The following is a 20,491-nucleotide window of genomic DNA, read 5'->3' as shown; positions in this document are numbered from 1 at the left end:
TGACTTTCAGTTCCCTAATGACTTGTGGTGTTGAGCATCTTTTCATGTGTGTTTTGGCCACTTGTATATTTTCTTTGGAGAAATGTCTATTCATGTCATTTGCCCATTTTAAAATTGGGTTGTTTGGTTTTTTGTGGTTGAGTTGAAGGGGTCTTTTATGTATTCTGGATATGAAATCCTTATTAGATTTGCAAAATTTCCCCCCATTTTTAAGTTGTCCTTTCACTTTCTTAAGAATGCACTTTGTTGCACAAAAGTTTTTAGTTTCAATGAATCCAATTTATCTGTTTATCTTTTGTTGTTTTTTGTGTCATGCCTAAGAATCCAAGATCATACCAAGTCAAGGATCGTGGAGACTTTCTCCTATGTTTTCTTCTACTTTCCTTTACTTTTAACCATTAAATTCTCTTCTAGATTTTAAAAAGTATTCATTTCATCCCACCAAAATCAGAAACATGAGAAGCTCAGCTAAGTAAGTTTTAGTGTCTGTCCTAGAGGAGCTCACAGAATAGTTCAGGAAACAAAATTCCAGCGGTGACAATATCATAGTGATCGATGCCAGTTGTTCCCAAATGCCAGTATGAGGATCTTTGCTGCTCTACCAGTGTTCATGGAAAAGAAATGAGGGATTTTTTTCATAAAACTGCATGTATTCATTCTAAGAAACTGTCCCTTATCATGCAAGTGGTCCCTTTCTATGATGCTAGAATGTTCTTATGACCGGAGGCCGAGAGAAGATGGTGAGATTTTTTCTATATGACTCTACTTGGCAAATTAAGAATGATCTACTCTTTGTCAGACTTCCAAATTTAGGGAAGGAAAACAGAAAACTAAGCTATGAAATTTAAGAGGTTAGAAGCCACCATAGATTTTAGAGTTGGTTTACATGGGTCTACAAAGTTTGATGAAGATCCTGGCCTGGGGTCTTTAGGGAAGTCTTCACAGGGAAGCCAGACTCTCTTTCTTCCTCAAATATCTGCTATTTGAGGAAGCATACAAAAAGCATACATTTCCTGAGTGTCTATGTTTATTTCTATTTTTGCTAGCGTATATTAGACCACTGCTTACAGCTACACGGGTTGTGCACTGCACAATCCCAAAAGGAACCATCCAAGTGTACAACTGCACAGCAAGCCCAGGCATTTGGGCCATCAGAAAAGTCTGGTGACCACTCTCGACGCTAGTTCTATCAAGTACAAGGCTGAATGCCAAGTAGAGACCAGCTCCTTTCCTATCTGACCTATTTCTGCTTCAATCATCTTAGTGCTAAATTTTTTAGGACTAGAGAGTTGGGGCAGGAGGAAGAGGAAATCAAAGTGAGGTCTGTCTTGTTTTTTACCCTGGATTCCTCTGGGCAACCTCCAACTGATTACTCTTATAGTTTTTGCCAGATGGTTTTTCCTTTTCATTCACCTAAGATATATTTTAGGAAAAAAAAAGAGAGAGAAATTCTATCCAGAAAGGAGTACTGTTTTCTCATGGGAAAGAACACTCAGTTATATTGGGGGATTGAATGAAGTTCTGCCAATGAGTTCACTCTTATAAAACATTGCAATTCTCCCAAACATACTAATTAAGATACTTTTTGTCTTTTCTGCTGGTTTTAGCTTTGAAGATACCATGAAAATGGTTTGCTGCAAAATCTAGGAGCCGAGTTTGGAGGAAATGACATGGTCTCTACTTGGCATTCAGCCTTGTACTTGATAGAACTAGCCTCAAGAGTGGTCACCAGACTTTTCTGATGGCCCAAATGCCTGGACTGTGCCGTGCAGTTGTGCAGCTGGATGGTTCCTTTTGGGATTGTGCAGTGCACAACCCGTGTAGCTGTAAGCAGTGGTCTAATATATGCTAGCAAAAATAGAAATAAACATAGACACTCAGGAAATGTATGCTTTTTGTTATTTATGTGTATGTGTGTTAATCCACTTAGATTCTATATTGATAGAACGTGATTTCTTTTTTATTAAAATTAAAACTGAATAGCACCTTTGAAATTTGAAATAACAAATTTCACCTGTGCCCCACTGGATGGATTTGAACATCCTGCAGGCAGGTTGTAGGGCCAGGTGCTTCTTGGCAGTAGAGTACTTCTGGGTCTTACCTATTCCTGCCAAGCCCTCCATCCTCACTTGCTGCTTTCTGTTTCAGAGTACACAGTCATTAATGAAGCCTGCCCTGGAGCTGAGTGGAATATCATGTGTCGGGAGTGCTGTGAATACGATCAGATTAAATGTGAGTGCCCTGGAAAGAAGGAAGTGGTCGGTTATACCATCCCGTGCTGCAGGAACGAGGAGAACGAATGTGACTCCTGCCTGATTCACCCAGGTGAGTGTGCACTTCGAGACCTCGGATCGCCTCCTTGTTTTCTGAGGTCACTGATGGAAGCAGGCAGAACCCTTGAATTCTGACAGGTGGACATCAGGGGTTGTGATGCCATAATAATTAAAAGTGGCATAACTCTACCCACTCTAAATACAGGCAGAGAAATTGGAGGAGTTAGTGCCCTTTTCAGCGCCAAACTTACAAAGCTATGGATTCATCTACTTATTCATTCATTGAACAAACAGACTGCACAGCCCCTGTGTACTATGGCAAGTACTGGGAACACAGTGCTTTAGAAAAAGAGACATTCCTGGCATTTCTAGAACTTACAGCCTGGTTGGGGAGATGGAAGAGTAAATAGGTAGCTGTAATGTATCATGGGAGGTGCTGTGATAGAGAACATGGGTTCCATGGGAGCCTGGGTGGGGAGGGGGCTGGGTGACTTATTAGAGGTGATATGCGTGCAGAAGACGGAAGCAGCAAACTGAGGAGTGTGAAGGGAATCTAGTAGAGAGGTCAGGCCATAGAGAATAGCACGTGCTAAGGCTCCGTGGCAAGAGAGAGCATGGAGTTTAGGGAACTGCAAATAGCTGAGTCTGGCTGGAGGGGTGTATGTGTGCGTGTGTGTGTGTGATGAGAAACCTGGAAAGAGATAAACAAAAGATTAAGGAGAGAACAGGCGTGAGATGCTGAAGGGCTCTGCAGGCTGTACTATGATGTTTAAGCTATATCCTGAAGATACTTTATGTAACACTTGGAGATCTTTTAGTAAAGAGGTGAAAGCCAATTTTCTCTTCAGCCGCAATATGGAGAAAGGATTGGCGGAAGGGCACGATTAGAGGTAGCGGAAGAATAATGGAGACCTTGATGAAGAGAAACCCTGTGGATGGGGAGAGGTGGAGGGATCTGAGAGCGATTAGAGAGTGCAGTTGATGACAGTTTGGAGTTGGTTGGAAGGGAAGGGAAGAGCAGAAGTCAGGGGAGATGCTTGGGCATTTGGGAACTGGTCCCAGTAATATGTATTCTTGCAGGAAAATCCCATGGACAGAGGAGCTCGGTGGGCTACAGTTCATGGGGTCACAAAGAAACAGACACGACCGAACATGCATGCACCCCCACGCCTCCCAGTGATATGAGAGCATCCTAGGATGAGACGGTGCCTTCCCAGGCCACGGTGCCCATTCCTTTGCCTTTACATCAAGCCAGACTTGCCTCGCCCCAAACCCCAGCTTCCCTGGCCCCCACCTCAGAGGAGACAGTGATTTTCCTTTGCGGAAGTGTCTGTCTGCTGAGAGCCGTGTGGACACTGAGTTTCACTCTTAATATGTTTCTAGTGTGATTAGCAACTCACTGAATGGTTTCTTGGTGCTTTCATATCTGCTGCCTGTGAGTCCTTTTCCCTTCTAGGCCTGATCAAACAGAGGATGTAGAGAATTTCAAACACACTTTCCTTACACTGAAGACTAAAAGGATGTCAAAAATAGGCTTTGGACACTTCTCTCGTTTCTGCCTCTCCCCTTCTATTAAAAACACAGAGAATGATGCTTATTACTACCAGGAACTTTCTTTTGAGGAAAATCATAGGAGGGGAGAGAAAACAGGGCTCAAGTAAACAGGTGTTACGTCTAAACCATTTTCCTTCTTGGAAGAGAGTAATACTGAGCTTTAAAATAGAAGTGACCGCAGCATGACCCTTGCACATTTGATCCAGAAAAGAAACGTGCTGTTCCAGTTCCCTGATGGTGAGTAGGGTTTGCAGAGAAATAGTTGAGCTGTGCCTCTAGATTTTCTAAGGAAAATCTGAGAGCTAAGTCAGGGTCTCCTGACTAGGGGTCCTTGGCAGAGGTCCAGAAGTCTGAACAACTTTCGATATTTTCAAGAGGCTGACAATTACTGTCTTTGTGGCAGTGGTGATGGGGGGCAGGCTTTGGCTTTATGAGATGGTATATGAACGTGAACATGAACGTGAAGTCGCTCAGTCGTGTCCGACTCTTCGCGACCCCATGGACTGTAGCCTACCAGGCTCCTCTGTCCATGGGATTTTCCAGGCAATAGTACTGGAGTGGATTGCCATTTCCTTCTCCAAGGGATCTTCCCAACCCAAGGATCAAACCCGGGTCTCCCGCATGGTAGAGAGGCGCTTTAGGCATTGTTGTGTGCTTCATATCACATCAACACCTGCCATACCTGCACCCAACAACTTATTACATCAATACAGGAGGCACCCACCTTGACTGATGCTAGGAAAGGTCTTCCCAACTGAGTAGTGAAGAGCTGTTCCACCTAACCATATGGGTGCCCAGAAAGGAAGAGCTAGAGAAAGACTTTAAAAAAATTTTTATTTTCGAAAATAGTGAATTGATGTTCTCAATTCAGTTCAGTTCAGTCGCTCAGTCGTGTCCGACTCTTTGCGACCCCATGAATCGCAGCATGCCAGACCTCCCTGTTCATCACCATCTCCCAGAGTTCACTCAGACTCACGTCCATCGAGTCAATGATGCCATCCAGCCATCTCATTCTCGGTCGTCCCCTTCTCCTCTTGCCCCCAATCCCTCCCAGCATCAGAGTCTTTTCCAATGAGTCAACTTTTCGCATGAGGTGGCCAAAGTACTGGAGCTTCAGCTTTAGCATCATTCCTTCCAAAGAAATCCCAGGGCTGATCTCCTTCAGAATGGACTGGTTGGATCTCCTTGCAGTCCAAGGGACTCTCAAGAGTCTTCTCCAACACCACTGTTCAAAAGCATCAATTCTTCGGCGCTCAGCCTTCTTCACAGTCCAACTCTCACATCCATACATGACCACAGGAAAAACCATAGCTTTGACTAGATGGACCTTAGTCGGCAAAGTAATGTCTCTGCTTTTGAATATACTATCTAGGTTGGTCATAACTTTTCTTCCAAGGAGTAAGCATCTTTTAATCTCATGGCTGCAATCACCATCTGCAGTGATTTTGGAGCCCCAAAAAATAAAGTCTGACACTGTTTCCACTGTTTCCCCATCTATTTCCCATGAAGTGATAGGACTGGATGCCATGATCTTCATTTTCTGAATGTTGAGCTTTAAGCCAACTTTTTCACTCTCCTCTTTCACTTTCATCAAGAGGCTTTTTAGCTCCTCTTCATGTGGTTTAATCGATGTCAGTCGTTATTTATTTTAACGCACACATCCCATCATATAATAGGGCTTCCCTGGTAGCTCAGAGGTTAAAGCGTCTGCCTGCAATGCGGGAGACCCGGGTTCGACCCCTGGGTTGGGAAGATTCCCCTGGAGAAGGAAATGGCAACCCACTCCAGTATTCTTGCCTGGAGAATCCCATGGACGGAGGAGCCTGGTGGGCTACAGTCCACGGGGTTGCAAAGAGTCAGACACGACTGAGCGACTTCACTTCACTTCACTTCACTTCCCATCATATAATACTGGGTTCCCCTTTGTGTCTGTCTGTGTTCTTCTGGCATGACCACACTGATTTTGAAGACTTCTTGATTTCTTCTTATCTGTTTTTTGCCCCAGATCTGGAATCAGCCATTTCTCCAAGGAACTCTGGTCTGAGACCATGATCTGGTCACCTAAGGTGTTCCTTGCTGTTGGACTGTCATTGCTACAGGGTTTTGTTTGTTTTCTTAAGTGTCTAGAACTGGGAAATGTGCATTTTTAAAACGTTTTCACTGCTACTCAAGTTCAAATGTAACATTCCAAGGCTGTTAATTAACTTCTTGGATTTTGTATTTGTATGTCTTTTCTTTCATGGTAAAAATCCTGTGTCCTAATAATACTAAACCAATCACTTACTCGGAGAAGGCAATGGCACCCCACTCCAGTACCCTTGCCTGGAAAATCCCATGGACGGAGGAGCCTGGAAGGCTGCAGTCCTTGGGGTCGCTGAGGGTCGGACACGACTGAGCGACTTCACTTTCACTTTTCACTTTCACGCATTGGAGAAGGAAATGGCAACCCACTCCAGTGTTCTTGCCTGGAGAATCTCAGGGACAGGGGAGCCTGGTGGGCTGCCGTCTATGGGGTCGCACAGAGTCGGACATGACTGAAGCGACTTAGCAGCAGCAGCAGTAGCAATCACTTACTCGCTTTATCTTAAATTTATAAAAAGCCACACTAGAGCATTATGGGTGTTAGTAATAACAGCACTGATGCTTATGGTTTTTATTCACCTTAGAATGTATCTCATTAGGTTATAGAGTCAAAATACTATGTTTTAAAGTCAATTGTAGTTCTCTTATCCATGGCATTATACCACTTACTTGAAACCTACTTGCTTAACATGTAGGTAGGCTTATATTTGACAATAGAAGCAAATCTGTGTATGCATTTATGTGTCTTTCCCCTTCATGCATGAAAGACAGCGTGCCATAAACACTGCTGACCACCTTGCTTTTTTCTCTCTTAACAATATATGCTGGAGGTTGCTCACTGACAGTATAAAGCCATTTTTTCCCACTTCTTTTTACAGTTGCACAAAACTGCATTGTGCATCATAAACTGTGGATTACCATAGTTTATGAGTATTTGGATTGTTTCTAGCTTTTTGCTGTTATGAATACTACTGTAGTGAATAGCCTCAGGCATATATCAGCTAGTATTTTTGCAGCATATCTCTTGGATTGATTCCTGGAAGAAGGATCGCTGAGTCAAAGGGAGGTGCGTATGTCATTTTCCCAGCCTTTGCCAGATTCTCCATGCATTTGGCATTCACAGCAGCCATCCATGAGAGTATTCTTTGCCTGAAGTCTTACAACAGAATGTGTCATTTTGGAAAGTTGTCAGTCTCAAAGGTGAGAAGCGGGATCTCTGCCTGGTTTTAGAGTTTCTATCACTTCTGTCATCATGATGGGCAGCCATTCTTTCTCCTGTGCTGACAGTAATTGCACGAGGACCAATGTCCAGGGCCCTGGTGGGGCATCTGGGTGTGTGTGCTCAGTCATGTCCAACTTTTTGCAACCCCATGGACTCTAACCTGCCAGGTCCTCCGTCCATGGGGATTTTCCAGGCGAGGATACTGGAGTAGGTTGCCATTCCCTCTTCCAAGGGATCTTCCTGACCCAGGGATCGAACCTGCATCTCTGGTATCTCCTGCACTGGCAGACAGATTCTTTATGACTGTGCCACCTGGGAGGCCCGGCGGTGGGGATGGTAGTGCTGACGTCCAGCAGCACCGGGGCCCTCACTGGAGCAAGTTGGGTGTGTCTTTTAGTGCATTTCTAGGCTGTTAGCTCTGACCTTGGTTCTCTTACCATTTGGGCAATTCTATGAGCTGTTTAGTGTCTTTTTAACATAGCCTTATTCATTTTAATCACCAAACTGGTTTTTAATGGCTTGTCCCTAATTGCCTGGAGAGAGAGAGAGAGAGAGTTGTCAGGGTCATCGAAGGCAGATGGAGTCCATTGACCTCTTAGGTGGCACAGCGGGGAGGGAATCAGATGGGAATGTGACACACGGGTGAAGATGGCCTATAAAAGACACAGAGGTCCCCCCTGGGACCCAGTTGTGGGCCATATGAACTCTGATGAGTCGTATTAGCAATTCTTTTCTGGTTGGAAGAAGCAAGCACTGGAAGAAGGGAGCAAAGTCAGAATGGTATGCAGAGAGAGCTGCAAGTCTCTCTCTTGCAGGCATCACACATGTATACACTCAATATGTGCGCTGTGGGCCAATGAAAACCTAATTTTAGCCGAAGAAAAAAGTATGCTATCAGCTCAAGGAAATGCTGGTTATCTCAAACAGCTCAGAAGCCTGGATCAGCAGTTCATTCATCTCTCCAACTGTCTACCTCTCCATTTATTCATTCACGCAAATCTCGTATAATATTCTGGAACTCACTACATGCGAGATACTACATTAAGTGTGGGGGGATATAGTGTTGAATAAGATGCAGTCCTTGACTTCAGTTTATATAGGAAAACAGATAATAGGCAGTTAAAATTGAGCATGCCAAATGCTATGGTGGGGATAAGCCCAGTAAGTGGAAGTACAGGAATGCAGAATAATAATAAAAGTTCATATTTGGGGGGTACTTGCTACATGCCAGGCCCTTTATAGGTGTGAGATTAATTTTTAAATCAAGTTTATGAGGTAAGTACATTTTTTAACCCCAGGTTTACAGATGAGAACATTGAGGCATAGAGAACTTAAGCAGTTTGCTCAAGGACCCACAGCTGGACAATGAATGGGGGAGCCAGAACTTAGCGCTCTGTTTTAATAAGTGGGCTTGGATTATCTCTACCTTTCCTCAATATCCCCACCTCTCAGGAGGCCATGTTTTAAAAACAACCCTTGATCGAGGTCTGCTCAGTCCACTCCAGTGTGGTCTTCTGATCCTGGGGAGCCTGACACCTTCCAAGGTGAGCACATTAATAGGCACTAAGGCTGTCTAGTCAAGGCTATGGTTTTTCCTGTGGTCATGTATGGATGTGAGAGTTGGACTGTGAAGAAGGCTGAGCACCAAAGAATTGATGCTTTTGAACTGTGGTGTTGGAGAAGACTCTTGAGAGTCCCTTGGACTGCAAGGAGATCCAACCAGTCCATTCTGAAGAAGATCAGCCCTAGGATTTCTTTGGAAGGAATGATGCTAAAGCTGAAACTCCAGTACTTTGGCCACCTCATGCGAAGAGTTGACTCATTGGAAAAGACTCTGATGCTGAGAGGGATTGGAGGCAGGAGCAGAAGGGAACAACAGAGGATGAGATGGCTGGATGGCATCACTGACTTGATGGATGCCGAGTCTGGGTGAACTCCGGGATTTGGTGCTGGACAGGGAGGCCTGGCATGCTGCGATTCATGGGGTCACAAAGAGTCGGACACGACTGAGTGACTGAACTGAACTGACCTGAAGGCTGTTTCCAGCAGCACACTCTGGCTATAGGAGTATATGACATAGAGGGATATTTAATGGAATGGGAAGATGTTTACTATTTTTATTAAATCAAAAAGTAAAACAGAATGTGCAATGTATAATATAAGCCTAATTTTTGAAAAAAAGTTGGTGTATATACAGAGGGAGAGTGTTACAGATGATTTTTTCCGGGTAATGGAATTTTATGTGTTTTCAATTGAATTCTTTTTGCTTGTCTGAATCTTCTTACTATTCCACAATCAATATGTGATACTTTTATAAAGAGAAAAACAATACCCTGTATTGATGTATTCTGCCTTTTACTACAGGTTGTCTCACTTTACATTAAATCATCAGCCACTAATGAAAACAGCCAGACAAGAAAGGCCGTGTGTGGCATGTTTCCATTTATGTGAAATGACTGGTAGATTACTGGTTGCCAGGGATCAGGGTCAGGGTCAGGGTCAGCGTCAGGGGGTGACTGCTAGTAAGTATGGGGTCCTTTCTGGGGGGAGGTGATGAAATATCCTAAATTTAGATAGTGGTGATGGTTACCCAACTCTGTAAATATACTAAAACCCACTGAATTGTATACTTTAAAAGAGTAAATTTTATGGCATCTGAATTATCTCAATGTTGACTTTTAAAAAAATTATGAATTAGAACCAAAATGTGCAATCAATCTGGAAGGTTATTACTAAATATTTACAATATCTCATAATACTTTTCAGGCTACTGATGATACATGAGATAAGCATCCTTGTAAAAAAATGTGAAAAATTTACAATTAGCGAGAGGTTTCTCCTTTAGCACAGACAGCAATGTAATTTAGATTTGGTTTTAATGTAATAATAAGCATTTGCTGTCAGTCTTAAATTTGGGGATATTTTCATCAATATTATTTGCTTTGTAAAACATAATGATTAAAAATAAGTTTAAATAGCATTGTATTTTATTGAAAATTGAAGTTCATAATTATGACCAGAAGCTAAATTGTTTTAAAACAAGCCATCAGCCGCTAACCTGGAAGATGGTTCAGACCATCCCCTAAACTCCTCAGTCTGAATGCTGGTGACTCTAGCATCTTCCTAGGGATGAGCATTTTTCCCTAAGGGCACCTTTCTGAGTCCAGATGCTCTTAGGTGAGACAAGATCCTGGCAAAGTCCACAGTTTCTCATGCAACCCATCAGAACCTGCATGTGCTTAATCAAACACCCTCTGCTTGGAAATGTTTCAGGTTGCACCATCTTTGAAAACTGCAAGACATGCCGAAACGGCTCCTGGGGGGGTACCCTGGACGACTTCTACGTGAAGGGGATCTACTGTGCAGAGTGCCGTGCAGGCTGGTACGGAGGAGACTGCATGCGTGAGTAATCCCTGACCCAGCTCCGACTCTAGCGCAGGCTCCTTTAAAGTCTCACCTTGCCGTGGACTAAGGCTTCTTTTGTTGGACTCTTTGAGTTCTGGAAAGCTTGTGGCCAGAAGGCTTTCTAGGTAAGACTATAAGAAACAAAGATGTGTTTCCTTCTGCTGGGTGTGGATTGTGGACATCTCTTTGGAATTGGCCATGGGAGGCTTCTGTCTCCTCTTAAATCTTCCCCTGTCTCCTGAATGAAGCCAAAGCATTCTGCATGCAAGCATGCCTCGTGTCCATTCCAGAAGCAACTGCATGCTGTCATTGGTCAGCAGGCAGTGAATAAGGCTTCAAAAATGTTGTCTGTAGTGCATTTTAAATATGAATTCCTATTGGAAAACTTCTTAAATCCTGAGTTCAACTCTTGGAACCCACATCAACCTGTCAGCATGCCACTTGTCCCAGGAAAGGGATTCTTTCTGGGTTCTGCTTGATCTCCAAGAATTGCTTAATCTTTATTAGTGCTCCCCTCTGTGTCAGTAATCCTTTGAAAATGGAGTGGAAATCTAAACTGTCTCTCAGTTTAAGATTCCCCCATGCAGCAACCCAGTGGTGAATATCACTCTGAGCGGCAGGATCTGGAGCAATGTATAAACTGTTATTATTTTGTTAAGCCTATTTTACATGTTCCCCATTTAAATTAGAAGCAATCAGGATGGTTTTAGACTCTCATTAATTTTACTCTTACGCACGATATTTCCAGTCTGCAGAGATAGAGGATGGAGTGTTATTGGTATTTCTTGCCTGATCAAACATGTAGCAAAAACGCAGGAGTCTAAGGGCAAAGGGTTAGGAAAATACCTAAGACCCCTAAGTCTGTGGGATTTCAGGGTCTGTGGGATTTCAGACCCCTTGTCTCACCTACCTCCTACTGGTGGACTCGTCCTGTAGCTTTGTTTTCTCTGCAAAGCAGCATATGAAGTCTCTAACGATAGCAGAGTGGAAGGGAAGCTGAGGCTTGAGAGAACCAAAATTTGGGGAGAGCCACCTGGTGAATGAGGAAATGCACCAGCTAGCAAAAAGTTAAAGCATGCCCAAGCATGGCCGAGGACCCAGTTGAAGCTAGAACTAATGTGTAGGTGATGTAGCCTGGACAGGTGGGTGATGCTCACCGGCAGCATGGTAGCAGAATAGAATAAAAGCAGTCATGTGGTTGACCTAAGAGTTGGCAGAGACACGACTGTCCAGGGGTCCAGCGTGGGCAGGACACAAAACCAGAATGAACCTGGTAAAGAAAATAGAGACTGGAGGTGTCGATGAGATGGAAAAGCAGGCTTAGTGGTGATAAAGCCACCGACCATGTAGATGAAAGAGGTATTGTGGTCAGAGAGTAGAATTTCTCAGTTAAAGCTTTCGCAGGTGGCGGTGATAGTGTATTCATATGTATTAGTCAGTTTTTGCGGCGTAAGAGTCAACCTCAAAAGGATAGATGTGTATTTTTCTCTGTCATGCGTCTGTGAGTTGGCTGGGGTTTAACTGATGTCAGCTGGGTTGGCCTGGGATGAACTCTAGAGTTCGGAGCTCAGACCACAGCAGGCAGTTTGGGGTGTGATCTGCTTCGAGTGTGTCACAGAAGCACAAGCAGTCAAGCCAAACTCACGGCCACATTCATGGCCCCTGGTGTCATCACATTCACTCATATTCTAAGGAAGTCACGTGGCTGAGCCACAGATCAGTCAAGTATGAGAGTATATTCTGTCTCAAAGGAAAGGATACAAATATTTTCTGAACAATACTGTAAACACTGTGAGTGAGTTTGTTTAGAGGACAGGGCAGAGAAGGGGAAGAATATTTGCATGCAGGAAGTCAAAGACAGAGGGCTGCATTTTCCCAAAGAAATACTGTCGATGTATCTTTCCAAATAGTACCTGTTGGTTGAGTCTTGCGTTTAGCCTAAGCTCAACAGCCGACTGTGTAGGTCTGTTTGGTCTAGATTGGTGATGGTTTCCATGTATAGGATCAAACTTTCTCAGAGACAGCAGAATTGGCTCAGGGCAATGGGTCACCACCACTAGGCAGGCAAAGTGGAACACGCATGCCCCCATTCATTAAAAAGAAGTAATGAATAAATCTACCCATCCATTGAAAAATAGTGAAGGACGGAGAAACCTGGCGTGCTGCAGCTCATGGGGCTGCTAAGAGTTGGACACAACTTAGCAACTGAACAACAAACCACAATCCATTCAGAAAATGTTTCTTGAAAGAATGCTTCTATGTGCAACGATGAGCAAGACAGATATAGTCACTGCCATGTTAGAACCTGAAATTTAGAGGAGACAAAAAGAATATGGTCAATGCTATGAAACAAAGCAATGATCATACTCCTGTTCCATTCTGTGTTGGTTCAGTTATGCTTGTTCAATTCCACGGTGAAAGCCTCATTCCATGCAGTGTATGTTTCCCTGATCACAGCCACATACACAAAGAGAGCATTTCTTACGGATCACTAGGCAGGTCACCAGGGGAAACAGGGAACCCTCCGTGAGTTTACAATACCTTCGTGGAAACAGGGAACCCTCCGTGAGTTTACAATACCTTCATGGAAACAGGACTTGACCATAAGAAGACATCAATATGATGTTATTAGTTTCTCATCACCTACAGCTCATACTAAATACATGTAAGGGGAATTCACAGGCGGAAGTAATTCATTTCAGTATTTGTTGACTGTCTGCCCTGCTGTCTAGGCAGGCAGGATGCTGCCTGCCTCTATTCATGGGCAGCTGAACACTTGGGTGGTCTGTGCATGGCTGGGGCAGTGCTGGAGCCATGTGGCAGTGCAAGCATTTGCCCAGTAGATGGCGCCCAAGTGATCCTTTCAGATCGTTTAATTCTGGAGGAGGAGGGCTTCTTGCTGAACGCCGTTGTGGAACCCTGGCACTTTTTCCTGAGTGCCATATAGAACCTTAGAAGAAAGGAGGAGTGCCAGGCAAATGCCAGAAAGGATCACACATGTTTATATTTTAATTATAGACCTTTCAGTACTGAGCAGACGTGGTAGCACCTGCTCACTGCTCACTGTCCTTGACAATGCTCGTCACAGATGGTTTTAATCCAACTCTTTATGGTCTTAACATCCATTATGTGATCGATTCATTAATAACCATTGACAAGTTACATTAAGCAAGAGAACTGGAGAAGGGCTGGAGGTCACTGAGCCCAGGGGAAAACTTTCTTCACATTTTCCTGGCCAGGAAAGATTGCTTTAGTAATCGCAGAATATTCAGAAGAGTGATTCCTTCAAGTTTTTATTTTGATAAGTTTTAAATACACAGAGTTGAAAAAATACTACATTCATTCTTTACCTGGATTCACCCTTTATTATCATTTTCCCACATTTTTCTTCTCTCTCTTCTTCTGTACAGTGAGCACATGAATTTTCATTTCCCCCCCCTTAATCCTGTCGTCCTCTTTTTGATGCTTAAATTGTCCCAGAATTGGCCGCCAAAGTCCCTTTAAGATGAGTTTGCTGCATTGTTCTGTGAGCACTTCCTTGCTTCTTGGCACTGCCCCCACCCCCTCAGTGTTTCAAATGTACAAGTCCTGAAATCAGCCATTTCTCCAATCCTGGTTCCTTTTGTGGGGAATGATATTTAGGAACTGTGATCTGGCGCTGGCAATGAGAGGCACTGATCTCTAAAGGTAAAATCAAGGCTTCCTTTCAAAGCTTCTTAAACTGGAAAGTTGAGTTCTTAAGTGCAACCACTCTGCAGTCTTCCAGAGTGAAGTTTATTTAACTTGGCTTTCAGACCAAGTTCCTAAGCCACTAAATGAGATGAGCAGGAGTGGGCCGGAGAGCCTCCCGGATGTCACGCTTCTAGGTAGCACCGAAGTGAGGCCAACACTTCAGGCCCCGAAGGGTCATGGGGGAGGTAGGAAGGTTAGGAGAGCAACCTAGACGAGAGAGGGCTTATGGGGAGAGTTTAATAGGCCTGTAATACTTTTCATTTCCTTAGTCATATTGTAGATAGACACAGAGGAGCAGAGGAACGGGCCATCAGTGGTGACCAAAATGTGGGGTTGGAATATCAGAGAGGAGCACGATTTGTGCTGGCTGGTCCAGGAATGATTGAGAGTCAATGAGAAAGAGAGAGAGAAGGAGAAAGAGAGGGAGAGAAGGAGGGAGCAAAAGAGAGAGAGAAGGAGAAAGAAGGAAGGAGGGAAGGAGGGGGAGGGAGAGAAAAGGCCCACAAAGCTGGGAGTCTGATTTACTCATCTTTGGAGCTGTACTGCTGGGGAAGAATAGAGTCGCCTGGGTGGAGTTACTGAAAGCTGGCTCACAGAAGTCTGGGCTTTTGTGTCCTGACGCCCCCAGGAAAGGAGCAGTGCTCACCTGGGTACAAATCGAGGATGGTATTCAGTGCAGTTCAGTTGCTCAGTCATGTCCGACTCTTTGCGACCCCATGAATCGCAGCATACCAGGCCTCCCTGTCCAGCACCAACTCCTGGAGTTCACTCAGACTCACGTCCATCAAGTCAGTGATGCCATCCAGCCATCTCATCCTCTGTCATCCCCTTTTCCTCCTGCCTCCAATCCCTCCCAGCATCAGAGTCTTTTCCAATGAGTCAACTCTTCACATGAGGTGGCCAAAGTACTGGAGTTTCAGCTTTAGCATCATTCCTTCCAAAGAAATCCCAGGGCTGATCTCCTTCAGAATGGATTGGTTGGGTCTCCTTGCAGTCCAAGGGACTCTCAAGAGTCTCCTCCAACACCACAGTTCAAAAGCATCAAGTCTTCGGATGGTATTATGTGGTGGTTAACAGCTGGGCTTGAAACCAGGCTTTTAATCTGCAAGACCTGGATTTTAATCTGTTTCATGACTCCTTCTGTGACTTTGGCAATGCTACCCAATCTTTGTAAATCTCAGCTTCCTCATTTACAAAATGAAGGAAATAACAGTGCCCCATCAGAGGATTTAATGAAGGATTAATGTGAGGGTTAAATGAAGTGCTATCTATGAAATTCCTTAATAAGGAGTCTGGAACATAGTAAGTGCTTGGTAAATGGTAGCTGCTATTCATATTATTACTAAATCAGAGCCTTGAAGGGCGCTCTTTCTCTTTTCTTTGTTGGGAAGGAAATCAACGTGGGGCCACAGAGGAAAAATAATAAAACAGAACTCCCTAAGAAACAAGAGGATAATACGCTGGACATGAGGAGATCAGGGCTTCCCAGGTGGCCCCGGTGGTAAAGAATCCATCTGCCAATGCAGGAGATGCAGGAGATGTGGGTTTGATCCCTGGGTTGGGAAGATCCTCTGGAGGAGGAAATGGCAGCCCACCCCAGTATTCTTGCCCAGAGAATTCCGTGGACAGAGGAGCCTGGTGGGCAACAGTCCACGGGTCACAAAGAGTTGGACGCGACTGAGCACGGACACGTGGGAGGCTGCTTTCCAGGACAAGTATTGTATATGTGGTGAATAGCATTTCATACTTTATGTGCTGAAGTTCTTGATTCTGTAGAATGAATGTTTGAACTTTTGCAGACGATTTTATGTTATTAAAGAGCTCATTGATTATAGCTCAACTTCTGGTTTGGGTGGAGAGGGACATGAAAAAAGCCTTCCTTCCTCTTCAAACAGCAAAAATCACTCTGTAAATCAAGGGAAATTCAGAATTTACTTTAAAGCCATCACTTATCTATGAACACAGAATCTATAAGAAACTAAACTCCATAGGAAAGAGCTCTTCCTAGGAGAGCAAGTGATCCAGGATACATCTTACCTGAGGCCAGCTACCGAGGTCAGGGCAGGGCAGGTGAAGGCCTGCCTGAGAAGGAGGAGGAGCCAGCCAGATGTGGGATGAGCCTGTGGGCTGGCGTATTGAACTTGCATCTAAAAAAGACCCCCAAACAAAGATTACCCTATCCACTGAGACTTCTCGGTGAAATTTTGTTGAGCAAGCAGAGGCTGGGGTGAGGCCAGAGAGCAGAAGATCTTGGGATATTGTCATTTTCCAGTTTCAAAAATTTGTCATCTCAGAGTCTAGTGGTCTCACAGGCTCAAAGATTTCTGACCTTACAGTCATGGAAGTGCTGGAAGTTGGGCAGGGAGAGTGTTCAAAATCAAAAATAAGTTCTCTAAGGTTCCCACTGCTTGACTTTCAAGATGCTTCTGGAGGGATTATAGCCTCAGTCCCGCCCCAAACCAGCTTGCTTCCTGATTTGATCAAATTGATCAGTACCTCATTCTACCTGCCTAATAGAGGAAAAGATATTACCAGTGAAAAGAAAATATGTCTTTTCTGTTGCGACTAAGCAAGAAGAGAATAGGACCAATAGTCGAGAGAAGGATCAGTCAAGAGAAACACACCACATGGGATCAAATATTAGAATTTTCAGACAAGGAGTTTTAAATAATTTTAAAAGGAATATATTAAAGAATCTGCAGGAAAAGGTAATTATAATGGATGAAGAGATGAGAAAATTGAGAATAGATTTAGAAAGCATTAATAAGAACCAAAAGGAAATCTCAGAACTGAACACATTGTAATATTTGAAATTTAAAAATCATCAGAGGGGATTAACAGCTGGTTGATCACGATGGAAGACAGGATCAGGGAATTTAAATAAAGGTTGGTAGAAATCAACCAAACTGAAGCACAGAGAAAAAAGAAAATATTTAGTTGTCTAATTTTTTATGCTGCTCTAGCCCAGTCCTTGACTTTTGCATTGGATCATTAGGGTTATCTTAGTGTATGCTTTTTTGATGAAGATTGTGATGAATCTGGGGGAGAAAAACCTTTTTGCAATAAAGTGGTAGATGGTATTTTTGCTGGACAACTGTTTCAACTGAATGGATAGACCATTTGGTATGGGATTGGGAAGAGGATGCAAAAATGGTTTGATTGGGCAGGAAGAGGCTTGATTTAATTGGCAGAGTCATTCATTCAGTTAATAATTAAGCACATATTTCACGCATATAAAGGTGAGCAAGACAGACAAAGGTCTTTGCTTTCACGGAACTGTGTCATGGAGGAGACACACACTTAAGCAACCATTGTAAAGTATTAGATTGATTGGAATTATAGGCCAGATCACAGGGTGGGCCATAAAGTCATTTCTAGAGACCTAATGAAGACGTGAGCCCCTGGTAAAAGCTATCACTTATTATGAGCCAGACATTGCTCAAAGTACCTTCATGTATGAACCATTCATCCTTTTACAGGTGAGGGCATCGAGGCTCAGAGAGGCTGAGTCACTTTACCGCTTGCTGTCCTGCAGCTGTTACGTGGCAGAGCCAAGATGCCAGTTCAGAAGCTGGGCCCCAAAGTCCAGTCCCTTCCTCTGTTCTAAGCCACTTCTTAAAGTGAGAGGCCCTTGAGGTCTTCACTCCAAGTGCCTGTCTGAGGGATGAGCAGGTCAGGGTAGGATGAACCAAATCACGTGGACGGTGTCAGCTTCCTTCTTGCTTCTGGTCTGGTGTGTGGGTCATTCCCACGTCATCATCCAGGCTTTTGTTCTGCCATCCCTGTCTAGGCTCCTGGGCATCAAGGCTTTAGAGCTTTAGCCAATGATGTAAAGAGGCTCTTAGGAGACCTGGAGCAGTGGATCAGAACCTGGGCTGTCACCTGTGATTCTTTTGCCAAATTTGTGTCTCAGATTCAGACAATACTTGAGAAATGACAGTGTTAGCTGCCATTTATTGTTTATGTGTGCTAAATGCTTCACACACAGTAACTATCTCATTAAATCCTTAAATAATAAATCAGCAACAACAGCATGGTTGTAGGTACTCCTGTTATTTCCAAATCAGGGACGCTCAGCTTGGAAAATCTGAAGAAGTTGTCTGGGGTCACACAGCTAGGACAAATCTGAACTGAGATTAGGACCTGGTCTGGCTTCCAGGGGCTTCCCAGGTGGCACTAATGGTTAAAGAGCCCGCTTGCCAGTGCAGGAGACGTAAGAGACATGGGTTCAATCCCTGGGTTGGGAAGATCCCCTGGAGGAGGGCATGGCAACCCACTCCAGTATTCTTGCCTGGAGAATCCCCTGGACAGAGGACCCTGGGGGACTACAGTCCACAGGGTCATACAGAGTCAGACGTGGCTGAAGTGACTTAGCATTCCCACACACGCCTGCATCAGTGGTTAGGACTCCAAGCTTTCATTGCTGAGGGTGTGGGTCAATCCCTGGTCAGGCAGCTAAGATCCTGCAAGTTGTGAAGCATGGCCAAAAAAAAAAGAGGAAGCTATCAGAATTCTTTCTTTAGTCCTCCCTGCCCCCAGCCAAGAGGAAAGATTAAAAAAAAAAAAAAAAAAATCCACCGCTTCTCAGAAGCGCCCCTCCCTCCTTTCTCCCCCAGCTGGAGATAAGGACACTTGTCAGAATGCTGGGGGTGTTCACTGCTGTTGGGAAGCTTCCAGCTCTCATTCTAGCTTGGAAATTCATGAAGATTTCCTTTCAGCTCTGTCAAAGCAGAGTCTATCCAGCTCTCTCTCCGGTTTGGGTTTGTAGCAAGGATAGGGGAGGAGGCAGGGTTGGAGATGAGTCCAGGATTTGAGATCCCAGGGGCCAGTCTGGCGTGGCTGGCAAAATTCCCTATGTACACGCACGCACGCACATGCACACCTCTTCCCTTGCAGCCAGACGTGGTCAGGGAATCTGAGCACGTCGTCCAGGCCCTTGCCACTCCCGTCTTTCAGCCCCAGGACCACCTGCTTGGCTGGCCAGCCGCACTTCGTTGGCGGGGACACTTGGCTGTGTTCAGCCCTAGACAGAGGGTGCAGTGAGTCTGCCCTGTACCCGGCTCCTTGGACTCCCCGTGGGGGTGGGAGTGAGACGGGGGCTGAAGGAGCCCCTTGGTGTGAGGAGGGCATGGGTCCTTCTCTTTTGCCCAGTGCCCACTAACTGCGCACCGCCGCCCCCCACCCCCACCCCTCCACCGTAAAGCACATTTCTGAGAAGTGGCCTCTGTGTCTCTGGCTGCTTGGAACTTGCACCCTGTCTTGAGGCCGACTCTGGCCTCCCCTCCAGAGTGAGAAGGGAAACATCATGAAGGTCCCGACTGTTTGTGTGGTTGGGAATCCTGGCTGTTTCTGAAGGACAGCCCCTGGTTTCCAGGAGCCAGTGGTCTCACATCTCACGTGGCCAGGGGCCAGCGCCCAGATCGGGGGTGGGTCCCCAGGTACTCCCCAGGCATCATGAGACCCTCGGGCTGGCCAAAGCCTGCTGGCTCCCCCGGATCTGAGCGGGGGAGAGAGGATCTGAGTGTGACACTGCTGTCTGATTCCAGGGAGGAAACCAGAAGCTGGCTGGCAGCATCTGCTGCCGGTTCTAACTTGGGGTCCATGCGGGAGGTTTGCTGCGAGCTGGGACTTAACACCTTGTGGCGGGGAAGCTGCCAGTCCCCGGGGGGGCTGAGGCTGTGCAGGAAGGTTTCTTTTTTTGTCTCTCACACCCAGTGTATCACTTCCGTAGCCGGGCAGCAGATGGGCGGACGGGGGCGATGAGGAATGTGAGGTGTGCGGGAAGAAGGCACGTGCATTTCCAATAGCTGGAGGGGCAGGGGGACAGGCAAAGATTCAATGTATTTGGGAATGGGGGTGGGAAATCCTGCCGCTTCAAAATGGTGTGGGAGAAGGCTGGGTCAGGAAACCCTAAGACAGATCCAGTGCTGGTACTAGACGGATTCAAGTTCAAGTCCCTGATCTGCCACCAACTAACAACGGCTAGCATTTGCTGGCTTTTCTGCTAAGGGCTTTCTGTGTGCACAATCTGATTCACGTCTCACAAAATGAATGGGGTAGATGCCAGTTTTATTCCCATTTGGCTCAGGTCTGGTGAGGTTCTGAGAGATGCTATAACTCACCCAAGGCCACACAGCTGGTGACTCTAAGATTGAGACTCATACTGACAGAGGACTCCGACGTCCCATCGCAACCACTATTCCACAGTTAGAACAGTCATCTG

General features: G+C 45.1%; 1 protein-coding gene across 3 annotated transcripts in view; it reads left to right on the top strand.

Annotated features, from left to right (window-relative positions):
* Nucleotides 1-20,491, top strand: part of PAMR1 (peptidase domain containing associated with muscle regeneration 1) — a 193,211-nt gene that overhangs the window by 134,344 nt on the left and 38,376 nt on the right. For all 3 annotated transcript variants that reach the window (XM_012096235.5, XM_004016406.5, XM_042233357.2), the window contains 2 exons: nucleotides 2,149-2,325; nucleotides 10,405-10,533. In XM_012096235.5, the coding sequence (XP_011951625.1) occupies nucleotides 2,196-2,325; nucleotides 10,405-10,533 (259 nt within the window). In that variant the 5' untranslated portion in view covers nucleotides 2,149-2,195. The remainder of the gene's footprint in view (nucleotides 1-2,148; nucleotides 2,326-10,404; nucleotides 10,534-20,491) is intronic.

Source organism: Ovis aries, chromosome 15 (assembly GCF_016772045.2).
Source record: "Ovis aries strain OAR_USU_Benz2616 breed Rambouillet chromosome 15, ARS-UI_Ramb_v3.0, whole genome shotgun sequence".
NCBI classification, from domain to species: domain Eukaryota; kingdom Metazoa; phylum Chordata; class Mammalia; order Artiodactyla; family Bovidae; genus Ovis; species Ovis aries.
Note: the sequence above shows the minus strand (reverse complement) of the source record. Positions and strands in the feature narration are given on the sequence as shown.